At 45.3% G+C, this 16,045-nt stretch overlaps 1 protein-coding gene across 1 annotated transcript; it reads left to right on the top strand.

The window, feature by feature from the left end:
- The first annotated feature begins 252 nt into the window (after positions 1-252).
- DHRS9 (dehydrogenase/reductase 9) lies at positions 253-15,765 on the top strand. The gene is made up of 5 exons (XM_006274735.4): positions 253-456; positions 5,264-5,612; positions 9,671-9,929; positions 13,670-13,833; positions 15,204-15,765. The coding sequence occupies exons 2-5, from the start codon at positions 5,294-5,296 to the stop codon at positions 15,428-15,430; spliced, it is 969 nt and encodes a 322-aa protein (XP_006274797.1). The 5' UTR covers positions 253-456; positions 5,264-5,293; the 3' UTR covers positions 15,431-15,765.
- Positions 15,766-16,045: the final 280 nt, after the last annotated feature.

Below are 16,045 nucleotides of genomic sequence, written 5' to 3'. Positions count from 1 at the left end.
ATGCAGAATGAAGCACTCTGAACTTCCTCCAGTTGCTTTCCAGATTTCCAGAGAGTCTCTGCTCCCGTGGAGCTTTAACCACTCCATTTTCCTCCTCCGGGTGTTTTATTACTTTTTAATGATCTTCCCCTTGGTATCACATGGTGTCTTAGTGTGACTCCTGGACTAGGTACTTGACAGAGATCTGCTTCATTCGGAGTCTTAGCTCCAGCTGCCACAGTTACATAACATGATACCTTCTGTTATATAATGTAAACCAAGACATTTCCGCAAATGCAGTGGCTAGGCACTTCATTCTTACTGCACTTCAGAACTAGCTGACACCTCAGAAACAGCCTAGATGAGGAGCAAATAGTTTAGAACCTTGTGATTGACAGGCTCTACTCACCTTCTTTGGGCCAGGACATAAAGCAAAGATGCCTTCTTCCCTACCATGATACTTAATGGCACACCAGGGTAAGTGTATGTGGTTTACTTTTGTACAGTTCTTGGCCAGACTGTGAATTTAGCCAGAATAAATGTAATTTCTATGGCTTCTTGCTGCATAGAGGAATATTGTCTAATTGTAATGCATTAAAAATACTGTGTTACTCTTTTTTCAGATGTTTAGAAGTTCTTCCCAGGGAAGTTTATTAAAGGCCTTGTTACATGGTAATTTTGGGTGGCTCCTGGAGCTCTTAACCCCTTGACTGTTCACGCATTAACATCTGAAATTAGTTTTAATTAGGGTGATCTCTGATCCGTGCTACCCACACTGTGTTACACAAATGTGTAGTAAAGCTAGACTACACCTTAGTGTAAACACCCCACCCACCTCCCCTTCCCTGCTGGCCTGGCTCAGGCCCACTGCCCCCTCTCCCCTCAACTCTCCCCAGCCCCCTGTTTACTGCCCCTCCCCACCTGCACTCACTTGTGGCTACCCACATTGTTTGTCACAGGGGAGCAGGCAGGGAAGAGTTAACCTGCCTGCTTGCCTGACCACTGCTGCTGCTCTGTGCCTGTCCAGGGAAGTTAAACCCATCCCTGTCTGCTCCACTGGGACAGAGCCAGGCAGCTACAATTAGGCAGGTATTGAGGAGGGTGGGGGGACCCTGCAGGGCAGGGAGGGAGCCCTGGGGGTGGGAGGAGCTGAGGGGAAGTCTCAGGAGGAGGGGCATGACAGGGAACAGGTTGTGCCTGTCACTCAAAGGGGATTGAGCAGGCAGTAAACAGCCTGCAGGCAGGAGCAGGCGCAATCAAGCACTCACATGCGAGGCAGGCGGAGAGGGTGCTGCATTTGGGGTGCACAGACCCCGGTGCCAGAGAAGGTGCGGCATTTGGGGTGCACAGACCCTGGTGGCAGAGAGGACACAGCATTTGGGGTACACAGACCCCGGCGCCAGAGAGGGCGTGGCATTTGGGTGCACAGACCCTAGCGCCAGAGAGGTTGCGGCATTTGGGGTGCACAGACCCCGGTGCCAGAGAGGAAACGGCATTTGGGATGCACAGACCCCAGTGCCACAGAGGGTGCAGCATTTGGGGTGCACAGACCCTGGTGCCAGAGAGGGTGCGGCATTTGGGGTGCACAGACCCCAGCGCCAGAGAGGGTGCGGCATTTGGGGTGTGTTGTGAATCAGAGCAGCCACCGGCAGCCGTCTGACTCACACCGGAGTGTTTAGATTTTGAACTCGGCAGGCGGGTAATTGATGGATGGAGTGGAATTAACCAGGCACAGACACGTGTAGGTTACAGGAGTTTGTTTACTTACGTCGCCTAGATAATGATGACGACGCAGGCGACAGCCTTTGTTCCGTTACAGCTTCGGTTACAAAGTTGAGTACACTCACGCATTCAGGTTACAACTAGGCAATGACGGATGAGGCACCGGAACGAACGGTCGGGCTTGCAAGACTTCTACGCCAATATTTTACGATGGCGGGGATGATTGTTTGGGAATTGATCAAGTTCCCAACTCTCTGGTGACGAGCACAGGTGTCTCCTTAGAGCTCCCCAGAGTTCTCCGCCTTGGGCGGAAACTGTTAAACTATTTATAGGCAGAGGTGTTTGACAGAGATACCCAATCGTGAACCGTTATATGGAATCTTTAATTTTTTGGCAGGTGGCAGCTCTTTGTCTCCTCAAGTTACAAGGTAGTGGGTTAGGTTTCTCTACCTGTTACGTGTGTGCTACGTGTGAGGAGCTTACGCTTAATTTTTGACCAATTATATATATTTTCCCCTCGCTTTTTATTTCAGCTGACCAATTATCTACAGTACTCCGGCCGCGTTTTGTTTCAAGGAATTTTTGGCAGGGAAGTTTTTTAACCCTTAATCGTCAAAATGAAGATGATTTGAATGGTATCTCTTGCTAAGTGGCATGGGCACAATTTAATTGGGTTGTGACAGGGTGCACAGACCCCGGTGCCAGAGAGGACATGGCATTTGCGGTGCACAGACCCCGGCGTGAGAGAGGGCGCAACACTAGGGGTGCAGAGAGCCCAAGCACCAGTGAGGCGCAGAGACAGGGCTGTGGAGAGCCCAGGTGCCAGTGAGGCGCAGAGACTGGGCTACGGAGAGCCCAGAGAGGACAAGGGGGCCAATTCATAGCAAGGCGCAGACCCAATATTGTCAATGCCATCTGCAAGGCTTGGGGTATGGTAAAGGGGCAGTTGGAGCCATGCACATAGCCCATAAAGCTAGGGTGTCCCCAAAAACACACATTGTGAATTGGGACCCACAAGGGGTCTGGGAACCCACAGGGTTCAGAGAGTCCATCAAACCGTGTCTAAGATGACTTAAAGGCAGCCTCCCTATTTTTATATTTCCATCAAAAACCTGGAGGGTGAGAACTGAGGGTGCCCAGTGGGCCAAATTGGCATGGTTGAGGGGCCTTAGGACATCACGACCATCCTTAGGGACCCCATCCCATGACAAGGCCCCTCTGTGAGGAACGAGAAGAGCCCCAGAGAAGTAAAATGGCCCCACCTGTGTTGCAAAGAACTCCGCAGGGCTCCTTCTTCACCCGGTGTTTCAGGAGGGGAGGGGGAGTCAGCTGGAACTCCAGGATAAAAGGAGACGTGGGACAGGCAAAAGGGGGACACAGGAAACCAGAAGTGACTGACTCAGGCAGCGAGATGGCAGGGAGAGCCGGAGGCACTGAGGAAGCAAGGGAGACCGGGCTTAAGGGAAGCAGTTCTGTGGAGGGAGCTGCTGGGGGAGAGAACCCTGAAGGAAGTGCCCAGAGAGAAACAGAAACTGCCATGAGGCAGTTAGACGGTACCATAAAGACCCTAATAGCAGAGCTGAAGAAAAAGGGTACCGCAAAGTTGCGACTATAAGGGCAGAAGAAGGGCCCATTTGGTTTTTTTGTTCTCTTTTTTGTGAGAGAAAAGTCACCCCAGATAGTGCGTTTATAACTATCAGGACAATAAACCAGGAAAAAGACTGGCTAGGATTACTGGCAGGTCTGTGCCAGGTTCCAGCCAGGCGAGATACAACTGGGCCCATCGGGGATACTGATTGGCCAGACCCAGAGACCCAAGGAGCATTTTTTTTTGCACTGCTCAAAGGCAGATTGCAGAGACAACTGAATTACCACCCGGTGGAATGGGTGCGGGTGTAGGGGTTGGTGGAGCCCTCACTACATTAAGACAAATTGCAAGAGCCAAAGCCTCAAGACACACACACCCCAGCATTCTATTTTCTCCTGTAACAACAAGTCATGGCAAGCGAGATCGCGGCCGTGTGGGAGGGGCCAGCAAGACGTTGCGGTGGACTTCGGCTTGTTAGCCGAGGTGCTAAAGCTGTCTCGGTGTAGAAGATAGAGTAAGAAAGGAAGAAAAGGAAAAAAGCCACTCAGACAGGTGAGTAGGAGGAGCTCCAGAGACTGACGACACCTAGATCGATAGAGACAAGCCTCTACCACAGATAGGGGTGGGACTTTGGGGGTGAAAGCCCACCATTGTTCACCCTCCTGGCCTGAATGTGTGACTCGAGATGGCACTAACAGAAATCAACATTTGTGCGGCTCAGTGCAGTGTAACAAGGCTCTGAGTGTCTCCTGTGTCCTGTGTCATGGGCCTCAACAAGAAGGCACAAACAATTAGTTTTCACTAGAGAAGTCACACTTCCATAGAAGTCTATTACAGCTATCATAATTAACAACAACAGTAACACTACTAACTGTCGTTGTTATTGCTGCAGTGGAGCTCAAAATATGGTAAAATTCTTTGTAAATACAGAAGACAAAACAGTCACTGTGCTGATGGGATTTTATTCCTTGAGGGAGCAAGTGACAATACTGTTTCTTGCTTCCTTGTTACTCCACTGGAAAAAAGGCAGGTTGAAATTCTAGCTGCAACACCATAGGAATGCAGCCTGTACTTCCCTTGGGAGTACACTGAATCACTGTACAGTACAACCTCACTATAACAAACTTTAACAATCCTGATAGCAGGAACTGATATTTTTTCATTATTATGATGCAGCAAATTAACCCATATTATAGCAAACACTCTCTTTTTGTGATTTTTTTTCCTCTCTCAAACTTCTTATAATGAGGTGGTAATTTATTCTAGCTGATCTATTTTAAGATGTCCTTGCCCCCATTTTTCCACTGCACCTACAGCAGAGAGAGAGGCTGTGGGCACTTCTGTCTCTTGACAGACCTTCCACAGCCATTTATACACAGCTTTTTGCCCTTTTTGCACCATCTGGTCATTTTAAGTTTCCTTCCATACAGAAGGCTCTGCAAATCTTTACTTTTTGCTACCTTTCTTTACTCTAGGGGCTCATCTACATGAGATGCTGACTGTGCAGTAGCCTGATACTACTGTGCAGTAGCATCGCATGGCAAAAACCATGCTGAGACTCTACTGTGCAGCAGTATTAGGCTATGTGCAGTAGCATCACATAAAAGATGATCAGTGGTGTTACTGCCAAGTAACTTCAGTTACTGTGCATTTATTTAGTGCTTGCTTATACAAATACTAAATAAATGCACAGTAACCACTGTGCAGTAGCATCTCATGTAGATGTGCCCTAGTTGTATCCAAAACATACTTTAGACCTCTGATAATCAAAAAGGAATAAGGATCTTTGTGTGTATTTGTTCTAGGCAATCCCAAATTAGCCTTCATCTAAGAAAAGCAAAAATCATATTGGTGTAGAGCCCTGAGGAGACAACCTCAGCAGGGTTTTGGGCACTCCTTAGAACAGAGCTGTTTGAATTAATTAAAAAAAAAAAAGACAGAAAAGCCTCTTTTCATTGTTCCTTTTTATTTCAGGAGCAAAGTGTCCTGACATCTTTACTAAAAATGTTTTTCTACATAATAGCCATCCTTGCCATCTGCTATTGGTGGTGGGTTTGGAGAGGAAGAGACAGGTCAAAGATTACAAATCTAACAGGCAAATATATATTCATCACTGGATGTGACACAGGATTTGGAAATCTAGCAGCAAGGACTTTTGATAAGAAAGGATTTCGAGTTCTTGCCAGTTGTCTGACTGAAACAGGAGCAGAAGAGCTAAAAGCAGCATCCTCAGAGAGGCTCCAAACACTGCAGCTGGATGTGACAGATTCAGACAATGTGAAGAAGGTTGCTGAGAGGGTAAAAGCTGAAGTTGGGTCAGAAGGTGAGTGACAGAACAGCTGCAAAGTGTTTAATGTCAATAGATAAACATTTCAAAAGATCATGATTTGAAAAATGTTTTGGGTTTTTTTACTGTGTTTGTGCTTCTTTTCACAAATATTCTAATGGAAGAGTTCCCTGGAAAGAACTGTGTGTACAGCTAACTCTAAGTACTTTTGGGGGGAGGTTCTTGAAAAGTGAATTTGCAAATGCATATATTCACAATAGAAATCTAGTTCCATTGACTTTCATGGTACAGTTCTTGTACTTAAAATTAACCACGTGCTTATATGCATGCATAAGGGAATTAGTACCAGAGTTCTTATTACTCTCAGGATGAAGTGCCTGATAAGAAAACAGAAACAAAAACTGAACCTGTATAGAATTAACCAAATTTCATTTTGCATAGCAAATAATCATAACGAGCTGCTCCCAAACCACTGACAGACTAGGAATTATTTAGTAAGTAATTTTGAATAGCAAGAATATTTTAGAAAATTAGGGTCTGATTGTGGACCATTTTCAAATAGAAAAAGAAACAAATGGCATGGAACAAATTACTCTGTCCCAGGGGAGCTTGGATGCCGGAAGGCCCCCGGGGCAGCAAAGGGTCCCGCTTACCTCCTGCAGGGCCAGAAGAGCTGAGGGAGGCCCACGCGCCGAGAACGTCAGCACGGGTTGTCAGCCGGGCATTTATCCGGCTGCGGCAAAGCAGCGGGGGCGGGGGACGCCTTCCGGGAGGAACAAAAGGTGGCCCCGCCAAGGCAACAGGGTGGCTGGATGAAGGAAGCTGGAGCGGGAAGCCTCAGTGAGCGGGGAGTCAGCAGCCACCCGCGGAGTGCGGGAGGGAAGGAGGTGGAGTCAGACCCGGCTCCGAGAGATGGAGCAGAGCAGCTGGCAGCAAGGCTGGTGGAAAAGCCAGCACTGTGATTATCGGCTTAGCCGGTGGGGAAACTGGTGGTAGCGCCGGTAGCAGGACCGGAGGAGGAGCTGGCAGGACCCTAATCAGCGTAGCCGGGAAAGGAGCCAGCGGCAACGCCGGTGATAGAGCCGGAGAAAGGGCAGAGAGGGCCCCAGGCAGCCTAGCTGGGGAAGGAACCAGCTGCTGCACCGGCAAGAAGGCCGGGGGAGGAGCTAGCTGGATCCCAGGCCGCAGAGCTGATAGCGAAGGCAGCTGCAGCATGAGCGGCAGGAGCGGCAGGAGCGTCAGAGAGGCCAGCTGCATCGAGAAAGAGGGCATCGGTGAGGTAACCGGGTGCCCCATACAGAGGAGAGCCGGCGGGAGATACGGCGATCTCGTGGACCCCCGGAGGAACGCAGGTACCAGGCCAGAGGGACCAGGCTGGCGTCCCTATAGGCAGTACACCCAGCCCAAAGACCGTTGTTGATGGCCGGCGTATTGAGGCGAGAGGGTGGCAAGCCAGGAACGACGTTGAGGCCATAGGAGGAAAAGCCTAAGGTGGCGAGTGGCCAGGGTGTAGGGGAGGATGGAGCCCCGAGGTTACCCGCCAAGGAATGCGCCGACACCGGTGGATACCCCAAGGGTGGACCCCCCACTGAAGGTACCATCAAAGTCGTGGCAGGCGAGTTCAGGGGTCCCCCTGATACCAGCAGGGGTAACCTCTGGGGTGCACTCACGAAGCCAGGGCGCATGAAACCTTGGGCCCGGGCAAAAGACCTCGCGGGAACACCTGGTAGAGCGGAGGCGGGTACATACTCCAAGAACAAGCTCCCCATCCACAAAACAACCATCAGAGGAACAACACCAACACCTTACAACATTCCAACCTCAGACTTGATGAAACTGAAAGCAGCAACCAACCCACAAATATTATCAATCTCTCCACACACACGCTTACCAAAACTGAAAAATCTGTCCTTTCTAAAGGCCTAAATTTCTGTCCAGAAAAATACCCTAATAAAATACTTCAATGTGGAGAACTAGAAGAATTCTTCCGACGCCTGCGCCTCAAAGAATATTTCCACGACCAAACTGAACCCACTCCCAACGACAACTCATCCTCTGACAACATTCAGGAAAGGATCAATGCCAAAACCCCCCCAAAAAATCATACTGGACACCTCTCAGTGGACAAAACCCTAACCTTGACTGCTACATTGACTGCTTCAGGGAAAGAATGAACAATGAAATAATCAGCAACACACGCCACCACCACAACCTCTCTACCAGAGAAAAAGGCCATAGGATCTCTAAGATCTAACCACCAAATAGTAATAAAACCAGCAGACAAAGGAGGAGCCACAGTCATCCTAAACTGTGAGGATTACATAAAGGAAGCCAACAGACAGCTCTCTGACACCACCTACTACAAAGAACTATAAGAAGATCCTACTCCCCTTTTCACCAAAAAAAACTCAACAATACCATCAAATCATTTCCATCAAGATTACAAGAAAAACTACAGACCTTGATCCCCCCGCTACCTAACCCGGGGACTTTTTACATGCTCCCTAAAATCCACAAACAAGGGAACCCTGGCAGACCTATCATATCCAACCATGGGACCCTAACTGAGGAAATATCAGGTTTCGTTGAATCCATCCTAAAACCGCTTGTCACCCACAGAGCAAGTTTTGTCCAAGACACTACAGACTTGCTATGGAAACTTAAAAACAGACCACCTTCCCAGCAACACACTCCTAGCCACCATGGACGTTACCAGCCTATATACCAACATCCCACACCAGGATGGCATCCAAGCCTGCCTTACATATTTACAGGAACAAGATTACAATTCAGAATACAGACCCAAAGATATTACTGAGCTTATACACTTCATCCTCACACACAACAATTTCACTTTTAATAATCAACACTTCCTCCAGATGATGGGAACAGCTATGGGCACTAAAATGGCCCCACAGTATGCCAACCTTTTTATGAGCCACCTGGAAGAAGACTTCCTCAAGAACTGCACCATCAAACCCAGGAGCCACAGCACAGGTAAGCAACGAGAAGGTAGGAAATAAGGGGCCCCTTGGGACTTGGAGCGGGGGGGCAGCAAAGGCACCAGTCTCAGGGCTCAAGTGCCTATATACTAATGCTTGGAGCTAGGAGCTGTGCTGTGGTGCTGGCCGCCCCATGGCTTACAGGTTCCCAATGTTCTCCTTCTTCAGGCTGGGCTAGTTTAACTAAGGGTTGGAAGGAGCACTTCTACAGAACACAGACAATTTATGTGTGTGGGTGTGTGTATAGAAACTTATTTTGGGTCAATCAGAAATGTTTGGTTTAACCTGAAATAAAATTCAGGTCAGTTTTTAGCTTAAAAATTAAAAAAATAAATAAAGTGTCATTTCAAAATCAAAAGTCAACCATTTTTTTTTGGAAAAGGTCAAAGGACTTTGGCATTTCCAAAAATGAAATATTTAATTCAATTAAAGTGTCTCCATTGAGTATTTCAAGATTTTCAGTTCCCCCCTTATTTTTAGGGTAGCAAAACTCTTTGCCAACAGTTTTAGATCACCCCTCCCACATTGCCACCACCATAAAACCCTTAATTTTTCAGTGAATTCTCTATTTGTCAAAAAAAAAATCATCAGGAGCTACTTTTGAGACTATGACCATTAGGATTCCCAATCCTCATCCTACAACTTCACTAGCAGTGAATAAAAAAACCCTGATATCAATATGCTTCACATCTTTCAGACAGACTGAACTCTGTTTTGGTTCAATTCTTATATTAAACAAACTTCTTCATCTCTCCCTGATATTCAGGATATTTTACTCTTACTTTCATTAAAGATATTTCAGCTTCCTGGTTCTTATTCTCTGATATACTTCCTCCTCTTGCAACTTTCAATTGTCTGTGATGTCCAACATCCAACTTACTCACTTTTAAGAGTCAAAGTAGGAAAATGTAATTGAAGTGAAATGCAAAGTGTGGCAGTGATGTGCTAGAAAAATTATGTAGGCTATAGGAGCTACGAAGACAGCTCATATATGCATGCTTTCTCATTTGGTTCTCAGCACACTTGACTTATCTTTACAGAGATAAAAATTTACTTCATAATTCACTCCTTTTATTTTTTGTTCCTATGCAGGTCTTTGGGGGCTTATCAACAATGCTGGGATCATGGGACCAACAGCTCCTACAGACTGGTTGAAGATTGAACATTTCAGAGCACCAATTGAAGTTAATTTAATTGGCCTTATAAATGTTACATTAAACATGCTTCCCTTAGTTAAAAAAGCTAAAGGGAGGATAGTCAACATATCCAGCATTGGAGGTCGTCTGACAGTGAATGGCGGTGGCTATTTTCCTTCCAAGTATGGGCTGGAAGGATTTAATGACAGCCTAAGGTATTAACTGTGATGAAATAATACATATTATAGAATCCTGAAAAAGTAGGGCTGGAAGGGATTTCCAAAGGTCATCTAGTCCAACCCCCTGCCTGAGGCAGGACCATCCCTACCCAAACCATCCTATACAATCCATAATCTAAACTCTACGTAAGACTACTGTCGACTCTGACATGACACAGGCCTAACACCCTAACCTGCCACAGGTAAAGCTGGGGAACCATAGCAGCCTTGTTCCTATGAAACTTTGCCAGTCTATGCCATGCCCCTGGATACAGAAGAAGGCAAAAACCCCCACAGTCCATACCAGTTTGATCATGGGGTAAAGATTCTTCCTGACCCTGAATATGGCAATTGGTCTGACCCTGAGTGGAGGGGCCCCCCCAGGCAAGGACCTCTGGCTTTGGTCCCAGCAGAAGCATTGGCACACCCCAGTCAAAATCCCCAGCTTTGGCTATTACTAACACCTAATGCCTCTAAAGAAAGCTTAAAAACACTCTGATACATTTAGTAGAAAGTCGGGAAGGGGGCAACCAGCAAAGCCTAGAAGAATGGGAAATAGCCATGGCATATGACATAGCTATGCCTAGATCATCCCTGACCAATGACTGTCCAACCTCTTCTTGAACACCCCCAGCAATGGAGAATGCACAACTTCCCTAGGCAATCCATTCTACTGCCGCACTGTTCTAACAGTGAAGAAGTTTTTTCGGATATCCAATCTAAGCTTACTTTGCTGCAACTTCAAGTCTTTGATCCATGTCTTCCTCTCTTCAGTAAGAGAGAAAAGGTGCTTTCCTTCTTTATGGCAGCCCTTCAAGTATCTGAAGCCTGCTATCATATCCCTTCTTAAGAGCATTTTTTCAAGCTGAATATGCCTACCTCCTTCAGCCTCTCCCCATATGATGTGCTTTCCAAGCCCTTGATCATCTTTGCTGACCACCTCTGGACCCTCTGTAACTTCTACATTTCCTTTTCAAATATTGAGCCCAGAACTGCACAGAGTACTCCATATGATGCCTAACCAGTGCCAAGTAGAGAGACACTATTGCCTCCCATGTCTTGCACCTAAATGTTTCTATTGATGTGTCCCAAAACTGCATTCAGCTTTTACACTGCTGCATCACACTGCAGACTCATATTGAGCCTGTGATCTACCAGAGTCCCAAGTCTGTTCCAGAGTGCTGCCAGCCAGCCAAGTGTCACCCATTTTATACTTGTGTTTTTGATTATTCCTTCCAAGGTGTAGCACCTTACATTTGTTTGCATTGAACTGCATCCTGTTAGCTCTAGCCCAACTTTCCAATCTGTCAAGATCTTTCTGAATTGTGCTTGCATCTTCCAATGTGTTTGAAGTCCTTCCTAGGTTAAACTAAATAGTGCATCAGCTCAAAACAGAGGCTTGATTCCCTTATTTTTGTTAATTGGATAATCTAAATAAGGGTTCAAGTAGATGAGGCAGTTATGCAAGATAAACCAGGAGTGCATCTACAGTGTACTCGCTACTTTGCACTACTTCTACTTGAGAACACTTCATTCTTGCTAAGAGAACCTTTGTGTAAATAGGGCTTACCTCACCCTATTTACATTAATAACCTCCCTCTAAAAATATTAACATGAGAAGTTATTGTAGAGAAGCAAGCACACCGTAAATTAATAATTATGTCACTGTGCAATAAACTCCCTAATAGTATGCATGGGAGAGTGGGCAGTCTTAGTGGCTAGATACCTGAACCACAGGTGTAGTCCAGATCTTTTCCAATGGGGGTATGGAAGGATTTGGCATCAGAACTGGATTTGGAAGCTGTAGCCAAAGTCAGGATAGGCTGGGATCAGAAGCTGAAGCCAAAAACAGAGTAAGTCAAGGGTTAACCAGGATCAGAAACCAAAAGTCAGAGCTGAAGGCCAAGCCAGAATCAAGAGCAGAAAATTGGTGTCAGGGAAGGCCAAGGCTTTTACAAGGATTGGAAGGTGGAGTCAGAGCCAGGAGTCAAAAATTAGCAAACCATCAAGGAAGCACACAGAAGGTCAGAAGCAAGAACTTTCGCTTTTGTCCAGACAAGAAGATTGCAGGCTGGGCTTTAAGGGCTAGAGTGCGTGGGTCCTGTTGCCTGTAGCTTCAGGGACTGGCTGTACTGATTACAACACTCAGCTCAGCTAGGACCAGGGTGTTGCTCTGGATTTGCTGCAGGTGACATTTATTTAGGGAATGACTAGCCCTGATCTCTTGATTAAGACTTGCTGAATCCAGTGTTCTGACCTGGCATCATTACACCAGTGTAGACAAAACTTACAAATGAAGTTACTTTGATGTAAGTGAGAATCACACCCACTGAGTCTAGATGGCTATGGAATTGCCATGATTTAAGCTGCAGATCCCCTGTACATTGCAGGCAATCCAAAAAGCCACTTATAATATAATTACCACACACTATGGTTAAAGTTAACAAAACAAAGATCTGGATGCAACTATTCCTCTCCCCCCCCCCCCCAAACCACTTCATGGTCATTCAGAAATTATTCTTTTGAAGTAGGGGAATTAAAGGAGGTACTTGAATTTGGGGGAAAGAACATGGCAAATTATTCTGGAATATACAAGCTGAGAGAAGCACTGTAGTACTTTTACATACTGTATTGTTTTACATATATCACACCCCTGAATATAGTATGCACCTTGTTTTTGAGAGGCAGAATGAAGCAGCAGCAATTTTTTCCAGAGCTATGGCTATATAGAGTAGGGTCAGAACTTAATCTTCAGCTGAGTCACCTTCATTTTCCTGCTCAACTAAAGCTGAAACCCTAGCTGCTGCTAAAGACTGGTCTTCATTGGCAGATTTTTGATCCTGAAAAAAATGCTAGAGTCTTCAGGGGGTTGCAATAGGAGGAGAACAACCAGGAAAAGCAAGCTGACAGAAAAAAAAACACTAATAAAAGGTTAGCTTGATTAGTGGAACATCAAGGCACTTAGAACAAGACTATTGTTAACACCTGTGGAGAACAATTAGCCATTAAGTTTATTGACTTTCCCATTTGCCTGAATACTAATGCAACAGCTATTGCACTGTAGGGCTAAAACAGGGGTGGGCAAAATGCGGCCCACACACCAGATGCGGCCTGCTAGCTCATTCCATCCGACCCACGGGGCCCCTAAAAATTTAGAAAATTAATATTTATCTGCCGCTGGCTGCCTGTCATGCGGCCCTCGATGGCTTGCCAAAACTCAGTATGCAGCCCTCCACCCAAAATAATTGCCTGTCCCTGGGCTAAGATCATAGGCAGGGTGCTTCTATCATAGGCAGAAAATCAGCTTCCCTACTTAATACACCCTGATTTTGAGGGAAAGAGCATGTGTTGTATGTGAAAAAAATATAATAATAGGCAGTCTTCAATACTGGTGAACCAACACAGACAAGATAAGACATGACCTGCACTTTTTTTCTTTTGGTCAAAACTCAAAAAAACCCCAACAAACAGCACTAAGTTTCCTTAATCTTATGCATTTTCTGTACCTGTGTGTTTCCATACAAAATATTTTTAGGTAAGTAAAAGGAATGCATTTTTCCCTAAGCACTTTAATGTTGAATACATTTTACCTATTGATAAGTCAAACTTTGTCCTCCCCAGTGTGTACAATCAACTAGAAAGATGGAGGGAGAAGCATTAGTACAGATATCGATATATCAGATGTTAAGAAGTATAGCTAAAGTGATAATGAAACCTTTAAGTGGCTTTTTTTGCAGACGGGACATGATCGCATTTGGTGTTAAGGTTTCTTGCATTGAACCTGGGCTATTCAACACAAAACTAAGCAACCAAACAAAGGTTATCAAAGAAAGGGAGGCCATTTGGAATCAGCTTCCTCCTGCCATTAAAAAACAATATGGAGAGGGATATTTACAGGAAGGTAAGACATTTCCTGCTTATTTGTACTGAAAAGACAAATGTACTTGCTACTTCCAGAGACTGGAAAAATGACCCAGCCTCTTCTGGATAGAGTGACCACTCTCTTTTGAAATTTGATGTTAGATGAGGGATGCTCAACCTCTGGCCAAATGCAGCCCACAAACTCATTGAATCTGGCCCCCAGGGCTCCCCACAAATCAGAAAAAACAGGTGGCAGGGTAGCAGTGGCCATTAATACTGCCATGCTCCCACACTGCCAAATTCCCACAACCATCCATTCCCCCACAGCATGATTTAGAGGCTGGACTAGGCCTCATTCTCCCTGCATGGCTGAATTGGGGCCAGGCCATGCCACCCTCCCCCACATAGCTGAATTGGGGCTGGGCCACACCCCTTTCCCCCCATGTGGCTGAATCAGGGCCAGGCTGCCCCCCTCCGCACAGCTGGATGGGGCCCCACTGTACCCACCCCAAGTGCCGGACTGGGGCTATAGGCCAGATCCAGCCCACAGACAGACTAGGCACTGCCCATCCAGCCTACCAGGGAAAAAAGTTGAACACCATAGGTGTTAGACCATAAGCTTACAGTGTTTATCCATGTCAAGGCGATGACTATGCACAAAAAAGCAAAGAATCATTATAGTTTATCTCCTCCCTGCGATATTTTGTTCTGCTTTCAGCTATTTTGAATTTTTAGTTTGGCACCTGGGCTTTAAACAAACACACAAAAGTGCACACCTTTTACGAAATGATACAATCACAAACTAGCAAGTGTTTTCTAAGATGTCATTAAAGCATGTATGGACAGTTGAATGCACATGCTTGGAGACCAGTGCAGAATCAGGTAATCTGATGGATTACTGCTGCACCCAACGTGTCCTGCTGATCCTTGGACTTTCCCTGTCTCTCAAATCTCTTTGGTCAAATTGCAATTCAGATCTTCCTCCACATCAAACAGTGAGCCAGATTCACTGTCATGTCATACACCAGAAGCAACATAGATAGCAGGTAGATCTGTTACGTCTTTGGTTTAAATTCTGTCTGTTTCCTCTTTTGAGACAACAAGAAGATTAATTGATTTCCTATAGACAATATGGATCTGGTTTTACCACCACTGCTTATGTTAATAGTGTTTTACTCCACTAAGTGAAATCAAAGGGGCATTTATGCAGCAAATTACTATTCATTGACTGCTCTTCAGTGAAATGCTTTTCCTCTTTGTCTAGTGGGGAATCGGAAAGATCATTTGGCTCTGCCATTCTACAAATAAAAAAGGAAATAATACTTATAAGTATTGAGGGAGGGAAATAGAGTCAACTCTCCTCACACCCAGGGCATGCCACTAAAATGTATTTCTCTGTGATTTTTACAGATGCAGCAAGGAAAGGGAAGCTGGTCAGGATGTCTATGAACACAGATCTCTCCTTGGTTGTTCAGTGCATGGAGCATGCTTTAACAAGCCTTCATCCTTGCACACATTACCCTGTGGGCAGGGATGCTAAGCTTTTATGGATCCCTCTTTCAAACATGCCAGCAGCTATACAAGACTTTGTGCTCTTGAGAAACAAAGTTAAGCTTGCTGACACAAGCACAGGGTAATTCTTTTCCCTTGTTTACACTTTCCAAGTTTACCTCGGGATGGCCTAGGCAACTGAACCAGTAAGAACCAGCCTTTTGTTTTAGCTTTATTCCTAAAGCATCTGAACCATGTCAGACATGCATTTGTTATAGCTATTAAATTTTTAGCATGCCTATTTCTGAAACTTACTCTTCATCTAATAACATATTGTATCAACTTTTTAAATCTTGCGTCAAAACAGAAACAAAGAACAATGGAAGTGTTGCAAAGAAATCATACAATACTGCCTTTTTCACTGAAGCCAGGTTGACTTTTTAAATGCATAAAACTTTGCAAATTTGTCTTAAAATGCTAACTACAACCCTCACAATATTTTGTATATTATTTTTACTCAACCTACAAAATGTGAACTGGAAATAATAGAATTACCATTACATTTTTAGGGCCAAAATTTTTGGGTAATCAATTTATGAGTCCTTAAAAGGCAACGGATTTTCAGTTAGGTGTCTATGTCTTGCTTAAACTCTACTTCAGCTGTCACAGTTGCCACCTAACCCTGGAGGTGCCAAAAGTTTTGAGGAAACTCCATTTTTTACATTAGAATTTGCCAAAGTGCCTAAAGTTATGCTTCTCGC

This window comes from Alligator mississippiensis, chromosome 4 (assembly GCF_030867095.1).
Source record: "Alligator mississippiensis isolate rAllMis1 chromosome 4, rAllMis1, whole genome shotgun sequence".
In the NCBI taxonomy this organism is placed as follows: domain Eukaryota; kingdom Metazoa; phylum Chordata; order Crocodylia; family Alligatoridae; genus Alligator; species Alligator mississippiensis.
This window is presented reverse-complemented; position numbering and strand designations above follow the sequence as displayed.